Source organism: Protopterus annectens, chromosome 3.part1, assembly GCF_019279795.1.
Source record: "Protopterus annectens isolate FY-2018-M chromosome 3.part1, PAN1.0, whole genome shotgun sequence".
NCBI lineage: Eukaryota > Metazoa > Chordata > Ceratodontiformes > Protopteridae > Protopterus > Protopterus annectens.
Genome location: NC_056732.1, coordinates 1,467,828,014 through 1,467,852,797, shown reverse-complemented (window position 1 = coordinate 1,467,852,797; position 24,784 = coordinate 1,467,828,014). Strand labels below are relative to the sequence as shown.

The window sequence follows — 24,784 nt, the reverse complement described above, 5'->3', positions numbered from 1 at the left end:
GTCCACAAAGGAAAGGTAAATGCAAAACATATCAACAATTAAGAATGCGTAATCATCAGTATGTTTTAGAAGAAGATGGAAACCCAGTGTATCTGGAAAAAAATCACAAAACACAGTGGTAACATGTAGACTTCACTGGAAACAGAGAGTAGAGATCAAGTTTGGTTGATCTGAGGTAGAAACTTAACAAATAAGTCGCACAATAAATTTCTTTACTGAAGATCTTCAGCTCCTGATTGACACTTTCAGGACTAAGGCCTTGAAGAGTAGCTGGCAAGTAAAACGAAAGTAGTAGTATTCCTTGCAAAAGCTTGTCATGGAAGGAAAGAGGGCGCCAATAATGGGATCACTGGCCTGAAATCAACTGGTGGCTTGATTAACAAATCTCTACAGGGTTTACTCACAATTCTTGCTTATCCAGCTTCAGCGAAGTTTAGTCAGAGGTGAACAGACCATGGTAATTTCAGAAACTGTTAGTTTTATATCGATTCATTAAAGGTCAGTAGGGTGCTTAAAAATGATGGTAGAATGGCAGTCTAATGACATTTTAGTGAATAACCCCATCTAATCAGAGCCACTGTGTCTATCTGACACACTTTAGTTCATCACATTTTAGCTCTTCGACACCAGCATATAAACTATAAATTGGGGTGCACACACATTCGTGCAATGCATGTACCAAAATTAAAATAATATGAACAAATGTAAAACACTGATAATGTTATTGTCACTCCAATGTAGTTGCAATTTGGAGAAGGAGTGATCACTGTAAATCCTGTCTCCCTCTTTCTACAGTAGGCTGCAAGATCAGCTCACACATGAAGCAGTAATATATGAGTCCTATGATTTTGCTAGCATGTGAACTGAGGAACTTGAAAACAATCACAAGTGCATGTCAGTTCTCAAGTAATTGTGATAGAAGCTCAAGAGATCAAAACAACTACCTGTAATCCCATTTAATCAGTACTTCTTCCTTACAGGAATGAATTTGTCATTTGAAAAGATTTTGTTAAAGATCTAAACTGAGTGAAATGTCTTTTAATTAGGCATTATTTGGGAAATGTAGTTTATTGACAAAACCCATCTATGTGTCTCTGAGTAAAAGCATGTATCATTTAAGATAAGAGATTGCTACTGAAAAAAATAAACAATTTAAGTATTTCAAAATTTTAGCTAAAAATAATTGCATGCAAGTTTTAAGACACGTAGAAGATTGTGATTTAATGTTTAAAAGAAGCTTATTAGTCATAAAGTGATTAAGGATGTCAAACAGAAAGCCACATGTTTTTTAAGGAGAAATGAGAATGAGAAAGGTTCTAGTGGGCACTTATTTTAATGCCTAGTTATTTTATTGTGCATAATACAGGGCACTTTAATACAGATAGATCTCAAAATGTTTCTAATTGCACGAAAAGGCTTTTTCTTGCAGAAAATTGAACATTACTCTGGTGATTTTTTTTCTTCTAAATGCACTGCTTATGGTTTGCATTCCAAACACTACCGCAGTTCTAGCATTTTTGGGGGCATAGTTGAAAATCCCTGCCAGCTTGAAAACCCTGTTCATTTCATCACGAGTGAGAATGACTAGTCAGAATTGGGGTGGCCTGCCATACCCTGTGCAACAACATGTTTAATATTACAGTAAAGAATAGCCAAGATGGGGGGAGGGGTATCACATAAGTGCAGCAACACATTGCATTGCACTAGGACATGTACTCTCCCACAGAACTGTAGCTAGGCTATCTGGCACAATATGCAGTTCCCTGTTTGCCTCCCAACTCTTAACTGAGGACCAAAAAAAAAAAAAAGAGAGAAAAAAACTCTTCTACTCTGAAACTGTAGCAGACCACTTGCTACAAATATGACAAGTGACTTGCTACAGCAAAAGTACAACAGACAAATCACTTCAGTGCTTCAGCAGTAATTGCCAATAAAGTATCAGCATTCCTTTCTGAATGCTGGTACTGCGACTAATACCATATCTACCAGTCTTGTGCCCTAACACCTTGTGCCCTGGACATCCGACCCCTTCACTCCATCCTAGCTAAGTCTTTGTTCTCCCATATGCACTTATTGTACTGTGTGTTGCTGTGCACACATTCAGAAGGCAATCAGTGGCAAGATGCTTGCTCAGTACCAGAGAGATAGCACACATTATCTCAGTCTGTTTCTTTCCCATCATAGAAATAAAAGAGCTGGTCATGGGCCATTTAACCTTCCCTCAGCATGGCCAATTCTCAGTCATTTGGTCACTACTAAATGCCTGATTACAAATGTGTCTGTGAACATATTGGACAAGCAATGCACCCTTTTGTGTGGCACACTGATTTGGTCATGTCTACGTTGTGCAAGGAATGAGTATTAAATTTGTATTATGTCTGAAATGGCCAGGCAGTCAAACTTTATTTACTAAGTATTGTGTGTCTAAATATATTGTTTTGTATCAACAGTCATTTTCTAGGTTAATGCACTTCTTTGATATGTGCATGGTAAAACTGCAAGGAAGGAGGGAGGTGCTAATAATTAAGACCTTTATACAGCAGTTACTTCCCCCTGTACCTGTTTATCCTTCGATGCAGCTCAGGAATCCTAATGTTCCATTATTCAGTTGATGAAACCCAGTATGTGCAATGCTAGGCTTCTGTGATGGTATAGAGGGATAGAGCCCTGACTATGGCCTTGCAGACTTGAGTGCAATTAGTGGCTCATACTCTTGATGGAACTGGCTGTGAGGATGGCTGGTCCTAACCTGGGGTATGGTGGGGAGTCTACTCAAGGGATGTAGCAGTCCCTTTTGGGGGAAAAGGCAGAACCGTGACCTGAAGGAAGGTGTGGAGTACCATACTTGTGGGGGAAACTTCATTGGGCAAGTGCAGAGGAACATGTAGCACTTGAGCAGTGGAAGGCATAGGCTCCTAGGTACTTCCCAGCTATTAATCTGTGAAGATCTTAAGAAGCCTAGCCTTATATTCTCATAGTAGCATTATGACTCCTGATGTGTTGCTGGTTACACTTAGGATCATAAGTTCATAGGTATATGCTAGGCTAACGACCTCCAGCACATTTCTAAACCTAGCTGTGCAATCCAACCCAGTTGTGTCCCTGTGTATCATGGGTGTTTATGTGGAAAAAGTATGTTAGTTAGGAAGTTGATAGATGTTATGTGGGTGGGGGTGTTCATTTGGGTAATAATGTCTGCCTTTGTCTATCAGTGAAAGGGGGCCAGGCCTGGGGGGAATTTCTGATTTCTCATCCATTGGTTAAGGTTGCACTTAAATAGGGATAGAGATGGACTTTGCTTCACATGGATAGGGAGCCCATTCCAGAGCATGGGGATCCTCTGAGACACATATCTGTCTTGCCAGCATGTCATAACTATGCAACAAGCAAAATTTAAATCTTTTAAGCTAGTGGTTCTGTTGCCCCTTTTTTACAGATATGTAAAAGGTCCATCATCCGGGCATGTCTTGTTTGCCAGGCATAGATCACCTCCACATCTCTCAACTGTACAGATTTTTTCAGAATGCCATATTTTTGCTTCATATTTCTGGTCCATTTTCCATAGAATTGTGATTTTCTGGCAAATTAGTGGCAATTGAAGTTAAAATAATGACCGGCGTTTGAGTTTCAGACTTCATACCCCCCAGAAAATGTATGCTGTTGCAAAACCTGTTACTCTATCAACTTTCTAAGTTCATAAAAGTGATATTTAAAAAATTTTCCTACTTTTGGGCATTTGTCCCACTTTAAGTTATGGCTTTGTCCAGATTTATTGCTCTAAGAGGTTGACAGGTATGATCACTTCTCAGTAATCTGTAGGAGATATAGTATAGATCTATGGCTTTCAATCCATGTAGGACAATGTGTTTATACCCTGGATTCTCCTTGTAAGGAATATTTGTGGGCATTCCAGCTGTGGCATATGTCTCATCAGGTGCAGGCCAAAGGGCCATGTCCTTACTTATAAGTTGGGTGACATAGAATGATTTTCTTACTGCTTTTGTCAAGCGTTGGTCAAATGCCAGATTACTGTTCACATATGTTCCCAGATCCCTGACAACCAGGTCAACTCTAAGGAGTGTCTTATCAGTGGAGTAATTACCCTGGGTAGCTGTCTTCCCAAAAAGCACTATAATGCATTTCTTGGCATTGCGTTTTAATCTGTGACTTTGGCAGCAGTCATTTGTCTGTGTTAGACCTCTTTGTAAAATGTTGGCATCATGGGGATTAATCTATGATCACCCCAATTTACAGTCATCTGTGAACGTGGTCAGCAAAAGGGCTTTGACATTAACCTTTACCTCTGAGAAGTAGATGCCAGATAGAAGTGGTCCAAGCATGAAGCCCTAAGGTACCCCACTGGTGGCCTGTATCTTAGTAGAGGTTGCATCACCAATCCTGACTTCCTGGATCCTGTCTGTGAACCAGCTTGCAATGCAGCAAGTTATTCAGAAGTTTATACTCAGTTCAGTGAGTTTGTCCAAAAACTATTTTCCCCTTTTTTTTTTTCCCCCCCGGGTATTTGGGACCTTTTTTTTTTTTTTTTGGGGGGGGGGGAATTTTTTCCCCTTTTTTAAGGGGGCCAGGGTCCCAGGGGGTAGGAATGGTTTTTTTTTCCCCCTTCCCAAAATTTTTCCCTTTTTTTTTAAAATTTTTCCATTGCCTTGGTTGACCCCTTTTTCCTTCAAAGAAGTCCCCAAAAACCCGGGTTTTATTAGGCTCTTGTTAATTAACTTATAAACCCTTTTCAATGTATTATTTTACAGCATGTTAATTTATTAGAATGGCTTATCATTTACCTGTCATGTAAAAAGCTCATTTAACAACTAATTCACTAGATTTTAGACAAATATCTGACTTTCTAGTCATTTGATATTTTTGGTTGTTTTTTTTTTTCATTTATCTTATAATCTAACAATGTATGTTCTTTGCATCTTGGAATGCCATTGTTTGCTTTTTTGGTTCATAGATTAGTACTAGGCTAATTGCCATTCTGAGCCATTTTAAGTCTAGCCAATTATTCCCTGTGAGATTCAAACCCTGTACCTTGTGTTTGTAAGGCAACCACCTTAACCATTAGGCCACCCTCCCAACTTTTGTTTGTTTTAATGCATTTAGAGTCCAGTTCTCCTTACAAGATGTTCTATCAAGTAATAATAATGTTGATTCCATTGACTCACTTTCTGTTATCACTTAAAGGTGCTGTAAAATACTAGTTATCTCTTCCAAAAATATTAAATGTTTAGTACTAGTGGCAACTGTATTTTTACTTTTGCTGAAAAATGAGTTGAGTTTTTACATTATTTTCTCAAAGGTTTCACCAAAGGCCAAACAATTTTCCTTTTTTCTGTTGTTTTCACTGAATATTTATGAAATGTTATAGTATTTGCACCAAGTTTTAAGGTAGTGTTGTTCCATACAGATTAGTAAATATGATGGGCATTTAGGAATATGGATCTTGGTATTCTGTTACCTTCATTTTTATAGATGGTCTTATAGCCTGATAAGCCATTTTGACAACACAAGAGAGGCTTTCCATCAGTTTTATATATCTCCACCAACAGGAAACTAAAAACTGGTAAACTAAAAAAAAACACCAAGGCCAGTATAAGAGACCCAAATTTTATTCAGAAACACTAAAACACTTAAACACTCTCCAGCACCTCAGCTAAAAGGCCTTTCAAGAGTCAAAGAACAAACTTAGATCAAATAATTAAATACATGCTCACATTAGAAACAACAAATCAAAACTCTCATTAAATTAAGCAATTCACTTAAATACACCAATACCCCCTATCTTATTCTTCAATTGCATTGTAAGTTAAGACCACTAGGTGTCAGTGTCCCATATTTCAAAATAAATAAACTATCTTTAAAAAGCAACTTCTGTTTTAAATCAATATCAATAAAAACTTTAACTTTATCTAAAATTGTACCTTGAAAACAATTTTCATCCCCCATGACAAAGAGAGAAATGCATGGCTACCAAACTTTCCACTTTGTTACTCCTAATATCCCTCAAAAAGCTCTGAAAACCTAACTGTAAAGGCTCTTTTTGTTTCCCCTATATAAAAGAGATTACACGGGCATCTAAGAACATAAAATACACCTTCTGTACCATAATTATGCAATCCCCTAGGGGTATAGACAATACCATTAATTTTCCCAAAAGAAATGTTTGCATGTGTTTAATTATTTGATCTGAATTTGTTCTTTAACTCTTGAAAGGCTTTTTGGTCAAGGCGCTGGAGAGTGTTTAAGTGTGTTAATGTTTCTGAATAAAATTTATACTGTCCTTGGTGTTTTTTTCAGTCAGTTTTAGTTTTATGGGAATCTATGTCATAAGAAAGCTTACCATATCATTTCCCTTCTAGATTCTCTGGTACACCAAATATTCTGACATTATTTTATCTCTCTCTCTCTCTCTCTCTCTATATATATATATATATATATATATATATATATATATTTCCCCCCTAAGTTATTCATCTTCTCCATTAGATGTATTTTGTTTTAAAAGAAATTCCATTTGATGCTCTTCTTTCTTATTTCCTCTATCCATTTCATTTAATGCATTTACTCTTTTCTCTGTGTATCATGCAGAGATATAGTGCTTAATAGTTCATTTTGTTATATATATTTTTGCTGTAAATTGTCCCTTTTGTTCTTTGATAATTCAAATTTTATTGTTAGTTCTTGTACTGATGTATGCAATTGTTTCACATATTTTTTTTAAAACTGATTCTCCTTTTCATTCTGTCAGGCAGTTTTCTCATTTTTTTTCATAAATGCACACAGGAATGTCGCTTCTTTTAATTTATTTTTCTTCACTAACAACACTGCTTTGATCAGGACATATTTTATTACTCTCTATACTTATTTAGTTCATTTTTACATGGTTGTATTTTTATTTTCCTGTTAGTAGAAGTGTAGGTAGCTATTTTGGTGCCCTGTGCTCTGCCTTGATCTGGAGCCACCATTATCTTTAGGTTGAGGACCCCAAAACTCTCACCTTGTGTCTGGGACAGCTACCCATTAATAGCTACACCTCTGCCTATAAGTATAAATAGTTTCTTGAAGAGCTTGCTTCAAGTGCCATTTCTCCTGTTACGTCATAACTGTCTAGGCCACACTCACCACAGCTAACACATTGCTTTAATTAAGTACAGCAGGGGTATCTATTGGATGAAAACAACAACACAAAAGATTATGTCTTCCTTTACCATTAAAGGAATGTATAGCTAGATGCAGCTTAGACAGTGATGAGCAGTACGACTTTAGACCTGGCCACTGCATTACCACTGCCTTCTTACTTGTAATACTATATAAACAAGTATATAATACTTAATTGTATACTTATATATATATATATATATATATATATATATATATATATATGAAAGTCAAAAGATTAAGAAAAAATAAAATGCTAAATCTTAAGATAATAATAATAAAATAAAAAAACATAAACTGTATTTTTTGTAAGACAGCAAGACTCCTTGCACCCCCATATAGGTGAACTGTATTCCCCATACCCTACAATTATATATATACTAACTACACTGAGAAAGTGGCAAATTCCCCAATTCCCACCTTTCATAAGCTTACAAAGTATAAAAAGTTATCAACTGTCTAATCAGATGTTTTTCAGTCAGTTGTTCCAGCTTTTTTTCTGTGCAATTATCACATGATTCTACCATCTAAATGACACTTACAGAAATAGGTGTTGGGTTGTGGATCAAATGGACAGGGTGCTGACACCCAGTAGAATGACATCATAACATCAAAGTCACAAATATCGACACATTGCGTGCATGCAATGGAGCTTACTCTCTGAGTGGACTAAACCAACAACGTGTTTGTGCAGGGGAAGTAAGCTGCCCTGCACCCTCCATGTAGGGGGGGCTGCACCCCCACACCACCTGATAATTATATATGCTAATTCAAGATTGCAGAATCCCCAGGGAAAGAAAATATTCCCCTATCCATGGATTGTTGATCTTCCACACCTGTCAGCCACCTGTCTTCATCGACCAAATGGTATAGATCTCCTGGGTGTCAGCAATCTGTGATTTTGATAGGATGTCCGACCCTGGAGTTAGAATATATAGTAAGGGGTGTGGGGGGGCACCTCCCCCACATTGGGGGGTGCTGGGGGTGTAGCCCCCCACTTATTTTAAATATTTTGAACTATACACATGGATACTTGCAATTTCAATAAATTACTCTTTTCTAAACTTAATATATATCCAACACCCCCCTTACTATATATTCTAACTCCAGGGTCACACTACAGTGGGGAAAAGGCCATATATAACTTTCAGTGAAATGTGTTTCAGTGAACTGACTTTTCAGTGAATTGTGCTTTCAGTGATTTGTGCACAGTCATTTGACTTTCAGTGAATAGTCCTAGACCCTATATATATATATATATATATATATATATATATATATATATATATATATATGTGTGTGTGTGTGTGTGTGTGTGTGTGTGTGTGTGTCTGTGCGTGTATATATTTGTGTGTGTGCATGTGTGCATTTGTGTGGGTGGGTGTGTATATATTATATATGTATATATTTATAAGTATTTATATATGTGTGTGTATGGATGTACTTCTAAACATCAAAGTACATGAATCTTGAGTGGGTAAAGATCAGTCCTGAAAGACTGAAAGCCAAAACACTTAAGAAAACAAAACACTTATGCTTTCTGTTGGTCTGCACCCCCCCCCCACCCCTTGCTAATTATATATACCAACTACAAGATCACTATACAATGGGGAAAGGGCAAATTCACCATTCCCCATTGTGTGAAGCAATCAATTACTTTGGCTAGTGTTAAACATTTTCAAGATTATGAATGAAGTGTTTCCATGTCTGTGTGTGTGTGTGTGTGTGTGTGTGTGTGTGTGTGTGTGTATGTATATATATATATCTATATATATATATATATATATATATATATATATATATATATATATATATAGGTCTGCCTAAGAATATCAGATCCCCATATCACTGAATCCCATTTCATCAAGACAACAATATCGAAAACCTCACTTCAGCAAAACCTTAAACCAGTGAAAACATTCATCGGAAAAGTAATCACTTACCTACCATGGAGGTATTTGTCTTTTTTTCCACTATAGTGCAATCTCAAAGTTGATATATATAATTGGGGGGGGGGGGGTTGAGGAGCAAAGTCCCCCACTTTGGTGGGCTTTAATCGCTTTGAGGTGTGTTTGTTGTCCTGAACAAGTGGTTAGTTTCCAGGAAAAGTTTTTGAAAGTTTATGCTTTCGCTGAACTGAGGTTTTGATATTGTCATCTTGATGACATGGGATTGATGATACAGGGATTCAATATTGTGAAGTAGACCCATATATGTATATATACACACATATATGGTTCCCCTTCACAAAGTCGAATGGCCACAATCTCGAAATTCATATGGTCGAGACCATATGCTCGAAATTGTGGAAGCTTGATTCTGTGAATGGGGAATGGCATACAGCGCAAAATGGGAGATTTCCCTTTCTGCACTGTAGTGCGATCTCGGAGTTGGAATAAATAAGTAGCAGGGGGTGTGGGGGGCTTGCCCCCCTGCAGAAACACTTTGTTTTGTGATTTTTTTATTTAACTTCCTTTCACAAAGTCGAGTTTCAGAAACTCAAGCATATGGCTTCGGCCATATGCATTTCGAGTTTCTGAACGTTCGACTTTGTGAAGGGGAACCATATACATATATATATATATATATATATATATATATATATATATATATATATATATATATATAGATATATATATATATATATATATTTTGTGTGTGTGTGTGTGTGTGTGTGTGTTTATCAGTAAAGTTTAATAAAGGCCTTTTTTTTTGTTGATCTAACCTTTAAATTTCACTTTTTTTTTTTTTGAGTTTTTCATCTATGGCCTTTGCCAGTCCTAATCTTCACTATAGACTAATAGTTTTAGAGGCAAACTGTCTGTCTCCTAGCTGACCTGACCTTTTCCAGTCCACTCCACTTATTGCAAGTGTTTATCAAGCCTCAGCACTTGGACTTTTATTTGATTATTTACATAAACTAATTCATCTTGCACTACTTAGAAATATACATATTGTTTTACACAAATTATGAAGGCTGTCTCATGTCTGATGTACCAACATAAGAAAATAGTAAAATTTAACACTAGTTCTCTCAGGTGAAACACATGATCATACTACAGAGAAAAGCCATCTCCACTGATGTAAGTGCTCAGGTAACCTGGGTTTGATAAGCAGTTCAGGCATCTGCTGGAAGTGGCATGAAGAGTTGCATGTGCCCATGATGGGAGGTGGAGGTGGATCTGCACCATCCAGTGCCATTGTCCTTCAGGGAAGGGACTGTGGCACAGCACCTCAGAGTCCTTATTGTTGGGATGCTTGCAAGGATGCAAACCACTCTCTCGGTACCTGAATGATGCTCTCCAGGTGGCTTTTACTTCTCTGCTGGGGATACCCTGCATGGATGAATGAATGCCCTCAAGTTTGATCAGGAGAAGTTTGATGGTTGGCAAGCAGAGGGAAAAGAACCTAGAAATAAGAAACTGCAGAGAGAGAGAGAGAGAGAGAGACCGTGTTCTGTGATAGTCACTTCAAGAGTGCCTCTATTCAGATATGTTGGACTGTGGATTTATCTTCCCCTTTCTTTTTCTTACACCTTTGGCAGTACTAAAGACAGACTTGCTTTTGAGTTAAGAATTGCCTGAACACTGTAAAAAGTTTGAATGCAGCAGTGCTGTCCAGATATTTTAATATATGTAAATACATGGACTTGGTTTTATTTTTATCATTGTATTTTACATTTCTGTTATCCAGCTTGTGGTTGTTGCATTTTACATTTGCCTGTCTGCTCATTAACCAAGTATATGAAATAATCTACTAGCTATGCAGCAATGATATGGGTGGCCTCTTTCAAATCAACCAAAACAAACATCAACAGCATACTTCATATGAAGCCTATACAATGATGCCTGTGAGAACATTATGCTAATCTTGGTTTATAACTTTGTAGTGTATGGAAATGAAATTTTGGGAACCTCCGGGAAGATAGCTTCTCCACTCTGGCCAAGAAACTATCCAAACAATGCCAATTACGTATGGTCAATAACAGTGAGTGCTGACTACATTGTTCGTGCTGTGATACGTGAGATGGATATAGAAGAGCTCAGCAACTGCTATTATGATAAAATACGAGTGAGTACATGGTTAAGCATTTTTCTACTTTTTGTTTTATAAGTTTATAATCTGATTTATTTCTTAAGAGGGTAAGCAACATAGTCTTTCTAAGGCCTTCTTCAGCCATATATGAGGCCACAAAAGGAAAGGTAAATGCAAAGCATATCAACAATTAAGAGTCGCCAATCATCCAGTATGTTTTTAGAAGAAGATGGAAACCCAGTGTATCTGGAAAAAAAATCACAAAACACAGTGGTAACATGTAGACTTCACACAAACAGAGAGTAGAGATCAAGTTTGGTGATCTGAGGTAGAAACTTAACAAATAAGTCACTGTCATTCTTTACTGAAGATCTTCAGCTCCTGATTGACACTTTCAGGACTAAGACGAAGAGTGGCCATAGTAAAGTAAAGCAGAAAGTAGTAGTATTCCTGGCAAAGCTTGTCATGGAAGGAGAAGGCGCAATGTGGGATCACTGGCCTGAAATCAACTGGTGGCTTGATTAACAAATCTCTACAGGGTTTACTCACAATTCTTGCTTATCCAGCTTCAGCGAAGTTTAGTCGGAGGTGAACAGACCATGGTAATTTCAGAAACTGTTAGTTTTATACCGATTCATTAAAGGTCAGTAGGGTGCTTAAAAAGGATGGTAGAATGGCAGTCTGATGACATTTTAGTGAATAACCCCATCTAATCAGAGCCACTGTGTCTATCTGACACACTTTAGTTCATCACATTTTAGCTCTTCGACACCAGCATATAAACTATAAATTGGGGTGCACACACATTCGTGCAATGCATGTACCAAAATTAAAATAAAATGAACAAATGTAAAACACTGATAATGTTATTGTCACTCCAATGTAGTTGCAATTTGGAGAAGGAGTGATCACTGTAAATCCTGTCTCCCTCTTCTACAGTAGGCTGCAAGATCAGCTCACACATGAAGCAGTAATATACGAGTCCTATGATTTTGCTAGTATGTGAACTGAGGAACCTGAAAACAATCACAAGTGCATGTCAGTTCTCAAATAATTGCGATAGAAGCTCAAGAGATCAAAACAACTACCTGTAATCCCATTTAATCAGTACTTCTTCCTTACAGGAATGAATTTGTCATTTGAAAAGATTTTGTTAAAGATCTAAACTAATGAGTGAAATGTCTTTTAATTAGGCATTATTTGGGAAATGTAGTTTATTGACAAAACCCATCCATGTGTCTCTGAGTAAAAGCATGTATCATTTAAGATAAGAGATTGCTACTGAAAAAATAAACAATTTAAGTATTTAAAAATTTTAGCTAAAAATAATTGCATGCAAGTTTTAAGACACGTAGAAGATTGTGATTTAATGTTTAAAAGAAGCTTATTAATCATTAAGTGATTAAGGATGTCAAACAGAAAGCCACATGTTTTTTAAGGAGAAATGAGAATGAGAAAGGTTCTAGTGGGCACTTATTTTAATGCCTAGTTATTTTATTGTGCATAATACAGGGCACTTTAATACAGATAAATCTCAAAATGTTTCTAATTGCACGAAAAGGCTTTTTCTTGCAGAAAATTGAACATTACTCTGGTGATTTTTTTTCTTCTAAATGCACTGCTTATGGTTTGCATTCCAAACACTACTGCAGTTCTAGCATTTTTGGGGGCATAGTTGAAAATCCCTGCCAGCTTGAAAACCCTGTTCATTTCATCACGAGTGAGAATGACTAGTCAGAATTGGGGTGGCCTGCCATACCCTGTGCAACAACATGTTTAATATTACAGTAAAGAATAGCCAAGATGGGGAGGGTATCACATAAGTGCAGCAACACATTGCATTGCACTAGGACATGTACTCTCCCACAGAACTGTAGCTAGGCTATCTGGCACAATATGCAGTTCCCTGTTTGCCTCCCAACTCTTAACTGAGGACCAAAAAAAAGAGAGAGAGAAAAAAACTCTTCTACTCTGAAACTGTAGCAGACCACTTGCTACAAATATGACAAGTGACTTGCTACAGCAAAAGTACAACAGACAAATCACTTCAGTGCTTCAGCAGTAATTGCCAATAAAGTATCAGCATTCCTTTCTGAATGCTGGTACTGCGACTAATACCATATCTACCAGTCTTGTGCCCTAACACCTTGTGCCCTGGACATCCGACCCCTTCACTCCATCCTAGCTAAGTCTTTGTTCTCCCATATGCACTTATTGTACTGTGTGTTGCTGTGCACACATTCAGAAGGCAATCAGTGGCAAGATGCTTGCTCAGTACCAGAGAGATAGCACACATTATCTCAGTCTGTTTCTTTCCCATCATAGAAATAAAAGAGCTGGTCATGGGCCATTTAACCTTCCCTCAGCATGGCCAATTCTCAGTCATCTGGTCACTACTAAATGCCTGATTACAAATGTGTCTGTGAACATATTGGACAAGCAATGCACCCTTTTGTGTGGCACACTGATTTGGTCATGTCTACGTTAGTGCAAGGATCAATGAGTATTAAACTTTGTATCAGCTATAGTCTGAAATGGTCAGAGCAGTCATACAACTTTCATTTACTCAAGTATTCAGTGTGTCTAAATATATAAATTGTTTTGTATCAACAGTCATTTTCTAGGTTAATGCACTTCTTTGATATGTGCATGGTAAAACTGCAAGGAAGGGGGGAGGTGCTATTAATTAAGAACTTTATACAGCAGTTACTTCCCCCTGTACCTGTTTATCCTTTGATGCAGCTCAGGAATCCTAATGTTCCATTATTCAGTTGATGAAACCCAGTATGTGCAATGCTAGGCTTCTGTGATGGTATAGAGGGATAGAGCCCTGACTATGGCCTTGCAGACTTGAGTGCAATTAGTGGCTCATACTCTTGATGGAACTGGCTGTGAGGATGGCTGGTCCTAACCCGGGGTATGGTGGGCAGTCTACTCAAGGGATGTAGCAGTCCTTTGGAGGAAAGAGGCAGAACCGTGACCTGAAGGAAGGTGTGGAGTACCATACTGTCGACTGGTGGTAACCTTCATTGGGCAAGTGCAGAGGAACATGTAGCACTTGAGCAGTGGAAGGCATAGGCTCCTAGGTACTTCCCAGCTATTAATCTGTGAAGATCTTAAGAAGCCTAGCCTTATATTCTCATAGTAGCATTATGACTCCTGATGTGTTGCTGGTTACACTTAGGATCATAAGTTCATAGGTATATGCTAGGCTAACGACCTCCAGCACATTTCTAAACCTAGCTGTGCAATCCAACCCAGTTGTGTCCCTGTGTATCATGGGTGTTTATGTGGAAAAAGTATGTTAGTTAGGAAGTTGATAGATGTTATGTGGGTGGGGGTGTTCATTTGGGTAATAATGTCTGCCTTTGTCTATCAGTGAAAGGGGGCCAGGCCTGGGGTGAATTTCTGATTTCTCATCCATTGGTTAAGGTTGCACTTAAATAGGGATAGAGATGGACTTTGCTTCACATGGATAGGGAGCCCATTCCAGAGCATGGGGATCCTCTGAGACACATATCTGTCTTGCCAGCATGTCATAACTATGCAACAAGCAAAATTTAAATCTTTTAAGCTAGTGGTTCTGTTGCTTCTCTTTGTACAGATATGTAAAAGGTCCATCATCCGGGCATGTCTTGTTTGCCAGGCATAGATCACCTCCACATCTCTCAACTGTACAGATTTTTGCAGAATGCCATATTTTTGCTTCATATTTCTGGTCCATTTTCCATAGAATTGTGATTTTCTGGCAAATTAGTGGCAATTGAAGTTCGAAAATAATGACCGACGTTTGAGTTTCAGACTTCATACCCCTCAGAAAATGTATGCTGTTGCAAAACCTGTTACTCTATCAACTTTCTAAGTTCATAAAAGTGATATTTAAAAATTGTCCTACTTTTGGGCATTTGTCCCACTTTAAGTTATGGCTTTGTCCAGATTTATTGCTCTAAGAGGTTGACAGGTATGATCACTTCTCAGTAATCTGTAGGAGATATAGTATAGATCTATGGCTTTCAATCCATGTAGGACAATGTGTTTATACCCTGGATTCTCCTTGTAAGGAATATTTGTGGGCATTCCAGCTGTGGCATATGTCTCATCAGGTGCAGGCCAAAGGGCCATGTCCTTACTTATAAGTTGGGTGACATAGAATGATTTTCTTACTGCTTTTGTCAAGCGTTGGTCAAATGCCAGATTACTGTTCACATATGTTCCCAGATCCCTGACAACCAGGTCAACTCTAAGGAGTGTCTTATCAGTGGAGTAATTACCCTGGGTAGCTGTCTTCCCAAAAAGCACTATAATGCATTTCTTGGCATTGCGTTTTAATCTGTGACTTTGGCAGCAGTCATTTGTCTGTGTTAGACCTCTTTGTAAAATGTTGGCATCATGGGGATTAATCTATGATCACTCTCAATTTACAGTCATCTGTGAACGTGGTCAGCAAAAGGGCTTTGACATTAACCTTTACCTCTGAGAAGTAGATGCCAGATAGAAGTGGTCCAAGCATGAAGCCCTAAGGTACCCCACTGGTGGCCTGTATCTTAGTAGAGGTTGCATCACCAATCCTGACTTCCTGGATCCTGTCTGTGAACCAGCTTGCAATGCAGCAAGTTATTCAGAAGTTTATACTCAGTTCAGTGAGTTTGTCAACTATACCCATGCAGGGTATTGTACTGAATGCTTTAGCCAGGTCCAGGTAGATGGTTTGCATCATTTTCCCCTCATCCATTGCCTTGGTGACCTTCTCAAAGAAGTCCACCGGGTTTATTAGGCATGACCATCCATTGACAAAGCCAAACTGGATTGGGTCCAAAGTCTGAATTTTATCTATGTCGTAATTGACCATTTCCATGATGATTCATTACATGGCTTTGCATATTAGACTAGTCGGACTCACAGGTATGTAATTTCTGGAGTTGGTTGCTGACCCATCACTGTGAAGTGGTATAACTGTTGTAATCCTCCATTCCCATGGTATAAAGCCTGTTTTGAGGCTATACTTGAAAAGTAATTCGAGTGGTCCTAATAGATCTGTTTCAAGCTATGTAAGACACATCCTGGAATATAGTCAGGGCCCATTGAGGCTGTGTTTTTGGCCTTAGCAAGTATTGCCAGGACCTGATCCCTATCAATACATTGCGGAGTTATGCTATTAGGTATTTCATGGGGGAGGCAGCGGGAGTTGGGGGAAAACTTTGAGCTGAATTTGTCAGCCAGCAAATTCATTATGTCACTCTGCTCAGCTAAGGTGGCACCACTGACTATCAGATTGGCACACTGCTGTGTGCTGCCTTTTTGGTTTTGGACATAGCTGTAGAAGGCCTTGTGTTTGTCTTTAGCCCGTGATGCTATCTTGTCTTTGTAATTGGCCTTGATGAACTTAATTAGTGCTCATAGTTTCCTGTTTAGTTTAATTAGAGAGTTCCTGTCATTATAGATTGCAACTTCCTGTATTTAACTCATAAATTAGTACTAGGTTAACTGCCCTTGCGAGCTATTTTAAGCCTAGCCAAATATCCCTTGTGAGATTCAAACCCTGTACCTTGGGTTTGTAAGGCAAATACCTTAACCATTAGGCCACCCACATGGAACCCTGTCTTCCTGATTTTTGCCTTGACTTTTATTTCCTTGTATACCAGTGCAGTTTGTTTTGTGCTTACATCTATTAGGTACAGCAGTCTCCTATACATACATTTACATGGTTGTACAGGGCCTCTATGTACAATTCCACATAGGCTGCAGTGAACTTGGAGTTGGGAGGGGCACTGAATTTTGACAAACTATCACTCAATAAGATGTATTTTGCTTTGGGACACTTCCTGACTATTACAGGGTTTGTTGGGATTACCAAGCTGATTTTTACTTCAAAGGAGACAGCTTTGTGGTCCAACCTCAAGAGTGAGGATGTAACAGCGGGGGATGCAGTAGTCTATATTACTGGTAAGTACCTGGTACAGTTTGTTTGAAAGTCAGGTGGGTGTGTGCACTATCTGGTCAAGGGTATTTGTTTTAATAAAGTCCAGGAATCTTTATGCCTGCAAGTATGAGGCAGTGTATGCTTCCCAGTTTACAGGGCAGTAGTTAAAGTCTCCCATTAATAGGGCATTTGATTTAGTGGTGAGTGTCTGCAGTAAGCTTATGTACAAGATATGGGATTCTAGGGACATAGAGGATGACCGATAGTCTGCTAGGATATGGTATACAACTATGATGATTTGCACATGGATAAATTCCAGGAATTGTCCTGTTTAACCAACGCAGAGTTATATTATGCTAGTTGCTAATATAGATTGGGACTCCTTCACCTTTTGTCCCTGACTGCACAGCTGATGGCCCAAATGTGTGGAAGGCATTGAAACCTTTCACTGATGGAGTACTTTCTGTTGATTTAAACCATATTTTGGTAGCAGCACAGATGTCTATATTCTCCAGAGTGAGGAGAGCTTTTACATTGTCCAGTTTCTTGTTTAGATGTCTAGCATTGAGCAGTAACACATTTAGGTTTCTTTGGGTTTTATTAGCTATGTCAGTAAGTCTGTCAATTTAGCATTGCCAATAAATAGGCTCTAATGGGAGGATACAATTTTAGCCAATACTTGATAGCCTTTGGAGATAGGTGCAGAAAATCCTTTGCAAACCAATGTAGTTGACAAATATTAAATTCATCTGGAAAAACACCAGAAACTAAGCAAATTATTGAAGTCAAAACTCTTTTCTTGTTACTGTGGCCTCATCTTTGGTGAAGATAGAATGCTGCTCAATGCAAGGCACATACCTCCCTGAAACACATATTCAGAGAGAGCAGCAATGTTTCTCTTAATATAGTCCAGAGAAGTATATCGCAAGGCCCTAATGCCCCCATGTACTACGATCGAATCATATTGGTACCTGTAGTGTAGTAACTTGTGTGTATGCATAACTTGGTGGCTCCCACCACTAGATAAACAACTAACCATTATTTTCTCCATGTTCAGTCTGGTGAGTGGGTCATCTGTGTGTCATACAGTGCAGTCCCTTATGACAAGAGTCCTGCATAATGAATTTTCTTGCCTTATGGGCTTTGATTTTGTTGTTGGATGGATCCCTGAGGGACACATACGTTTGTGGGGGGAACTTAGGTGTCTCAGAGAATTTAGCACTGATAGAGCTGGCTTCCTAGAGAGACTTTAGCACTGATAGAGCTAGATTCCTATAGAGTCTTTAACAGTGATAGAGTTGGCTTCCTACACAGACTTTAGCCGTCCCATCGATAGTGTACACTCAGTGGGATAGTGAATACATTAGGTGGAATAAGAGTGAGAACTAGACTGGTAACATAGTTAATTAATACAGTTATTTGCCTCTTGTTGACTATGTCAGTTCCACTAGGTCTGTGGACAGTTTTTAAGATCCAGCAGATGTGGTGTTTCATACTATGGAAAATTTGGTTAGAAAAGAAAAAAATTCTTTGTTCTTCTTATTAGTGCCATGTTATCTTTAACATCCACTTAAGCTATCAGGAGTCAAGCAGATTGGACTGCAGTTCAAGGTCTCATGCGAAACACGGTATCTCAGAAGTACAGGAGCTGTCTAATGCTGCACACCAGCACCATTACTGGAACATGAATCTGGTTGCCAGGTGTATGGATAGAACCCACAGCCTACTGGTGGTGTTGGCTCTAAAGATGAGAATGCAGTTCTTACTGAGACGCTGAAATTGGTATGCAGCCAGAGTGCATGTAAAAAGATTTTAATATAAATTTCAGCTCTGTGATAAAGCACAACACCTCTCCCTGCTTATCCTTCACCCCTCATACAGACTGTATAGCCCGAGGTGTTTACATTCCAAATAGAACTCTCTGTGATCAACATAACTGACATTGTCACAACAGCAGTACATCGTTCTTCCATGAAAACAACTGGTTTAGTATTTCTTTGTCCAATATGTGAGCATAGGTGATTTTTGCCAGTTCTCAGTAAAATCAAATAACTACTTGTCAGTGGCATCACAATGCAGTACTTCCTTCCGAAGACTATCACCTAGAGCATTCAGCATAATTACAGGTGATTGCTGCTCTACTGGTTGAGTGGTTTAAGTGTGAGAATTTAATGCTGTGTTGAGTTTCACAGCAGTGTATTGTGCTATGTGAATCAGCAATGTGATTTTCAGGGGTTTCCCCCCATTTTTTCCCTTTGGGGTGACAGTGTAATTAGCATATACATTTTTTTTGGGGGGGAGCACTTGCAAAAGGTTTGTCCCCATGCAAAAAAAAAAATCTGTGTTTTTGTAGGTTTGTCAGCTTACAGTTTTTGGCATTTCATTTTGAGAAATGGTGAGCTGAAAAAATAGTAGGTGACTTGTAGGTAAAGCATATTACAAAAGTACTTGCTTTACCTTGTCCTGACTATTGTTGTGTAGAATACTTGGACTTGTGGATAAAGATCTTGCTCATTTCAAGTTGGTTCAGGAGTTTTCAGTCAGGTTTTTGACCAAGTCTTTTAGCTTTTGTCTCTCACAATTGTATTGTGAAACTTGGGCTAATTTTGTATATTTGAGAGTGTATCATTTCAGTTTTTACTTAATTACCCTTGCACATTCTTGGTTTTTAGTATTTAAAATGCTGTTGAATAATTCCAAGAAACATCTGACATATATTATTTTGCCTATTATTTGCTTCCATTTTACTGGCATCAACAAAGTTCCTTGATTAGGGTGACTGTGCCTCATTTAGCAGGTCCCCTTATTCTGCTTGATTCAGAAGTTTTATCTGATCCCATGATAAACTTACACAAACCTCTTGGATGTAATTTTTATTAGGATAATCTTTGTATTTTTATTTGCATTTTATTCTACATGCATTTATTGCTTGTCTTATTTAATATTTAATACCTTCTGATATATTTAGATTCTAAGCACTATAATTGTATTATTTGTTTATTTATTTAACATTTGTTGACCGGGAAAGTCCGACTGGACAACATGTCCGTTTTCAGCGTAGGTCCGGGGAGAAAAGCTCTAAGACATACAAAGAATTAGAAAAACTTTACAATTTTACAAAAAGGGAAGTTAACAAGCTTAAAATTTTACATAATATTTTGTAAGAGAAGCAATAAAAGTTACACATGCATCTGGAGCATTTCTCCCTGGGCCTCTGCTGAAAATTGGCTTTGTTCCAAGTCAGACTTTCCCTGTTAACAAATGTTAAATAAATAAATATCATTTTGTGAAGAAAACATGTTACAGATGGTGGAATATTAACCAGGATAGAAAAAACAAACTAGAAGCAAAGGTTACTATTGAGGAGAAGAAAAAGTTGTATAGATAGTTCTGTTTTAAATGTTTACTTTAGTGCATGCTTTACCAGGTTAGTTACTAGCTGTGTACATAGGCTTTGGGATTGTTAAGTAAGAGACGTACAGAGAGAGAGAAGAGGAAACTAGAAGTAAATATGTCTGGTAAGAATGTAGTGAGGTTCCAAGGATGGAGCTAGATGGGATTTTAGTTAAACTACATAAGATGATAGTAGAAGTGACAGGAAGTATTAACTTTTTAAAGTATTTATCTAGTTTGGTGCGAGTTAGATGGTGTTTTGGTTACTTCTAATTTAGTAGTTTTTTTAGACTGGTTCAGTCCATGTGTATATCCATGTGGCAGATAGGTGAGCTTTTAGTAGTTTTTTTGAATTGCTCTATATTAGCATTGGCTTTGATGTGTAATGGAAGACTATTCCAGACTTTGGCAACATAACAGGAGTAGAGGGATTCTCCAGTGTGATTTTTGCTTTTTGGTATTTCTAATAGTGCCTTATTGCTAAAGTGAAGGAGACGTTTATTGGAGTAGTTTGCTAGCATGCTCTTTAGGGCTGTAGTTTTTTCAGGCTGGTTTATAATATGTTGGACCATTTGGAGCTGATTGAATGTTAGCAATGAGGAGAATTCAAGCCATGAAATTATTCTGAAAGAGTAGCAGTGGTGGGATCTATAGTTAGCACCTGTTGCGAATTTTGCTATTTTATTGTAACAGGTTTCTACTTTTGTCATATCATCCTTTCTAATGTTGGTAAGGATTGGGTATGCATAAAGTAATGTTGAGGTAAGATGGGTTCTGGCAATAATAACTCTAGTGTCAGCTGTGAGATAGTGTCCTGTAGAGGCATCCTAGTTTTTTATGTACTTTTTTATGGACTGTGAAATATGAACATCAAATAGCAAATTCTGGTCAATAGTAACCCCTAATAGCTTAGTACTGGGAACTGGAGTTATAATGGTGTTATTGGCTGAGGTAATTTTGAATGCAGGGGGGGTATCAGGGGCTCTAGTAGGGTGAAATAGGATGAGTTGTGTTTTTTGGGGGTTTAAAATTAGCTGGGTATTAGTTAACCAAGCTTCAATAGCTACAAATGACTGTTGTGTTATATGTTCTAGTTGTTGGAGTGTAGGAGCAGCACATATAAGGGGTGAATTGTCTGCATATTGTATGAGTGTGGAATCTTTTGTGGCTGTATGAAGTTTAAAACAAATTCCACGTCAGCAGAACCAGCAGCAAAGAGTCCAATATTAAGTGTTTTATTAACATCCACTTTTCGTTCAAAAAACTGAACTTCTTCAGACAAACATGAAAAGGTATAACACAGAAACTCAACACAACCCATGAAGCCACTAATAACACGAACAACCATACAAATCCAACTGTAGTAACAAAAAAACTCAACACAAACACACCAAAATCCACACACAGGTTGAACACACAATCCAAAGTACAGCAAATTGAAACCACAATCTATTTTCACGCACACACCATCTTCCACGATCCTTCATTAAACATAGGTTTATTACATATAATGTATATAGTTAGCTCATTGCGCCAAAAATCAATTCACTAGTCATTCTCTATTGACTATTTTTTTATCAAATATATAAATTATAATAATAATTAAACGCTAAAAATAAATAAAAAATAAATATAAAATAATCATAAACACTTTATATAATAATAATATAATATATAATAACTATATAAAATAATATATATAATAAAGTAAATATATATAAAAAATATATAAAATAATAATAAAATATAATATGAACAAAAATATATATATATATAATATAATGTTATATTGTGAAAAATATATATATAATAATAATATTATTTTACATAAAATTATAATTTATTACTTATTTAAAGGAGGTAGGGTTATGTTATTTAATCTTTCCATAATACCAACAATAGAGTAACATAACCTTAAAATCTGCCACTTGGTCTCTAAACCAAACTACCCTATCTTCCCTTTACCTTACCATGCATCACAAAACTCAATTTGGGGAATTCTTTAAAGTAAAACTATATTCTTGATGCCTTTTCTGTGATGTGTTTCTTTTTTTGTCAATAATTTTGAAAGACAATTTTGTATATGCCTTTTACACTTATCCTTTTATGCTGTTCATTTTTTATAGCAAGAAATGAAAAGCAGGACAATAAGAACACCCTTATAAAGACAGGCCAGTTGCATCTTTCTTTTCTTCCCATGCAAGAAGGTTTTGTTATAGTTTACAGATTTGTTGTTTATTTCTTTTTTCCCATATTTACACACTTTACATCTTCATCATATTTGTAGTCCTATTACTGTTTACTAATTGTTGTTCAATAATTCTGTTTATCATAAGTCTCTGTAATATGTTTGATGTTTTAAATACACGATAATTTTTTTTAAATTGCTGATGTTGAAAATTGACTGATCTTCTTAAAATTTAATTGTTCTTGTTTAAAAATTTTGAAAAAAAAACTATCACACATCACACATTTGATTAAGTTGAAAATCTCTAGTGTTATATCACAAAATTGCTCCCAACAATGGAATATATCTGATGCCCCATAATCCAATCACATAACTCAATGCGTCTCTCCACCAAGGTAGCTGACACCCTAGCCCAAACATCCCACGCCTTCCACCATTTGATTTTCCATATCTTCTCAAATTTCCAAACTACTCTCGCTCTTGATTTTCCATATCTTTTAAGGGCGTTTTTGCCTTATACATTGCCCTGAAGGACGTTAAAATATGGAGGATGATAAAAGTTGTTTGTAAGTAATTTTTGGAAAAGATTCCTCTTCCAGAATTTTGGACTTAAGGTGTCCATCAGAATTAGTATTATTTCTTCCAACACGAATAAACCTCAAAAGTCAGTAGTGCTGTTTAAAATAATAAAAAGGAATAGAATACCTCTCTCGACCTTTCAAATAATAAACAGATCATCTAGGAGAAGTGGTGTACAATGCAATATGTTTGGAATAATTGCTAGATAATAATCAGATTTCCCACTCAGCCTAGCATGACAAGTGTTCCAAAAATGGGAGCACATGATGCTCCACTCCTTCCCTTGTTAAAAGTAGTCACCCTCAACTCAAACTGAATTGTTGTTGTGAACCAAAACCAAACCAGAACTAAATCCACTATAGTATATTTTGTCCCATGTTTGTCCCATGTCAAATTTCAAACTGTTTTCATTCCAATCCATATTGGTACTAATGATGACACACAAGATCAACGAACATCAATAGTCAGAATAGAAATACATATCAGGGACTATATATCATTTTTTGCTTGCCCAAAAATGGAGTCTTTGGTTAAGTGTACAACATTAGAATAAACATGCTTGCACCAGTGGTCAATAGCTACCCCTATGTTGAATGTTTTTGATTTTGAAACATGAAAAGGTAACAAATGTAAAAAAAACTCTTTAAATACACAATTAACAACACATGGTACATTTGAATGGACCAACCAACTGATTAAAACTCGCTGACAACAATGTGTGGGGAAAAAGCTGATCTCAAAGCTTCTTAAAGTGCTACTGCATACAAAAGTCAGGTCATTACAAATTGTGTTTAAAATCAAACAACTAACCAAAATAAAATGAAAATTATCAATGGAAATGTGTCTAAACTTTATTTAAAACCAATAAAAATGAAACATAATAAATGAAACCAATTTAATAACAAAAAGTAAGAAATAAAACATAAAAAATAATGAGTCATAAATGAAGAATGAAAATAAAAAATAATAATAAAATTACCTCTGCATACTTCTGAGTTTCAGAATGCAAGCTAAACTCACTCTGTCATTGAGACCAGGGGGTCTATATGAACAGAGTTTCAGCTGCCAAATCACTTCTAGGCGCTCTAACAATAGTTGGAAAGGACCCTCCCTGATGTCAAAGGGAACCTGTCCTAACACCCTAAAAGTAAAACTATGCTGAGGGTGGTCATTAACGTGTTTCGCCAAAGCGTTTTCAAACTTATTTTTCCTGATGCAATATAAATGCTCATAAATTCTTTCGTTAAAACCTCTGTCAGTCTTGCCCACATAAAATGCTGGGCAAGACTGGCAGCAAGCTAAATAAACAACCGATCGAGATTTACAATTATATCTACCAACAGTGGAGAAAGAAGACCCAGCAATTTTGAATCTCGAACCAGTGGCAATGTGCCTGCACATGTTGCAACTCTCACATTTGAAAGTGCCCTCTACTCTAACACGAGTGTCCTTTTTTGTTTCTAATATCCGTTTGAGGTTGTCACCCCTCCTGAATA

At 37.2% G+C, this 24,784-nt stretch overlaps 1 protein-coding gene across 1 annotated transcript in view; it reads left to right on the top strand.

Annotated features, from left to right (window-relative positions):
* LOC122797794 (cubilin-like) overlaps nucleotides 1–24,784 on the top strand; it is a 2,156,354-nt gene that overhangs the window by 702,513 nt on the left and 1,429,057 nt on the right. Inside the window, 1 exon segment of the mRNA XM_044066315.1 lies at nucleotides 11,063–11,244. Within this exon segment, the coding sequence (XP_043922250.1) occupies nucleotides 11,063–11,244 (182 nt within the window).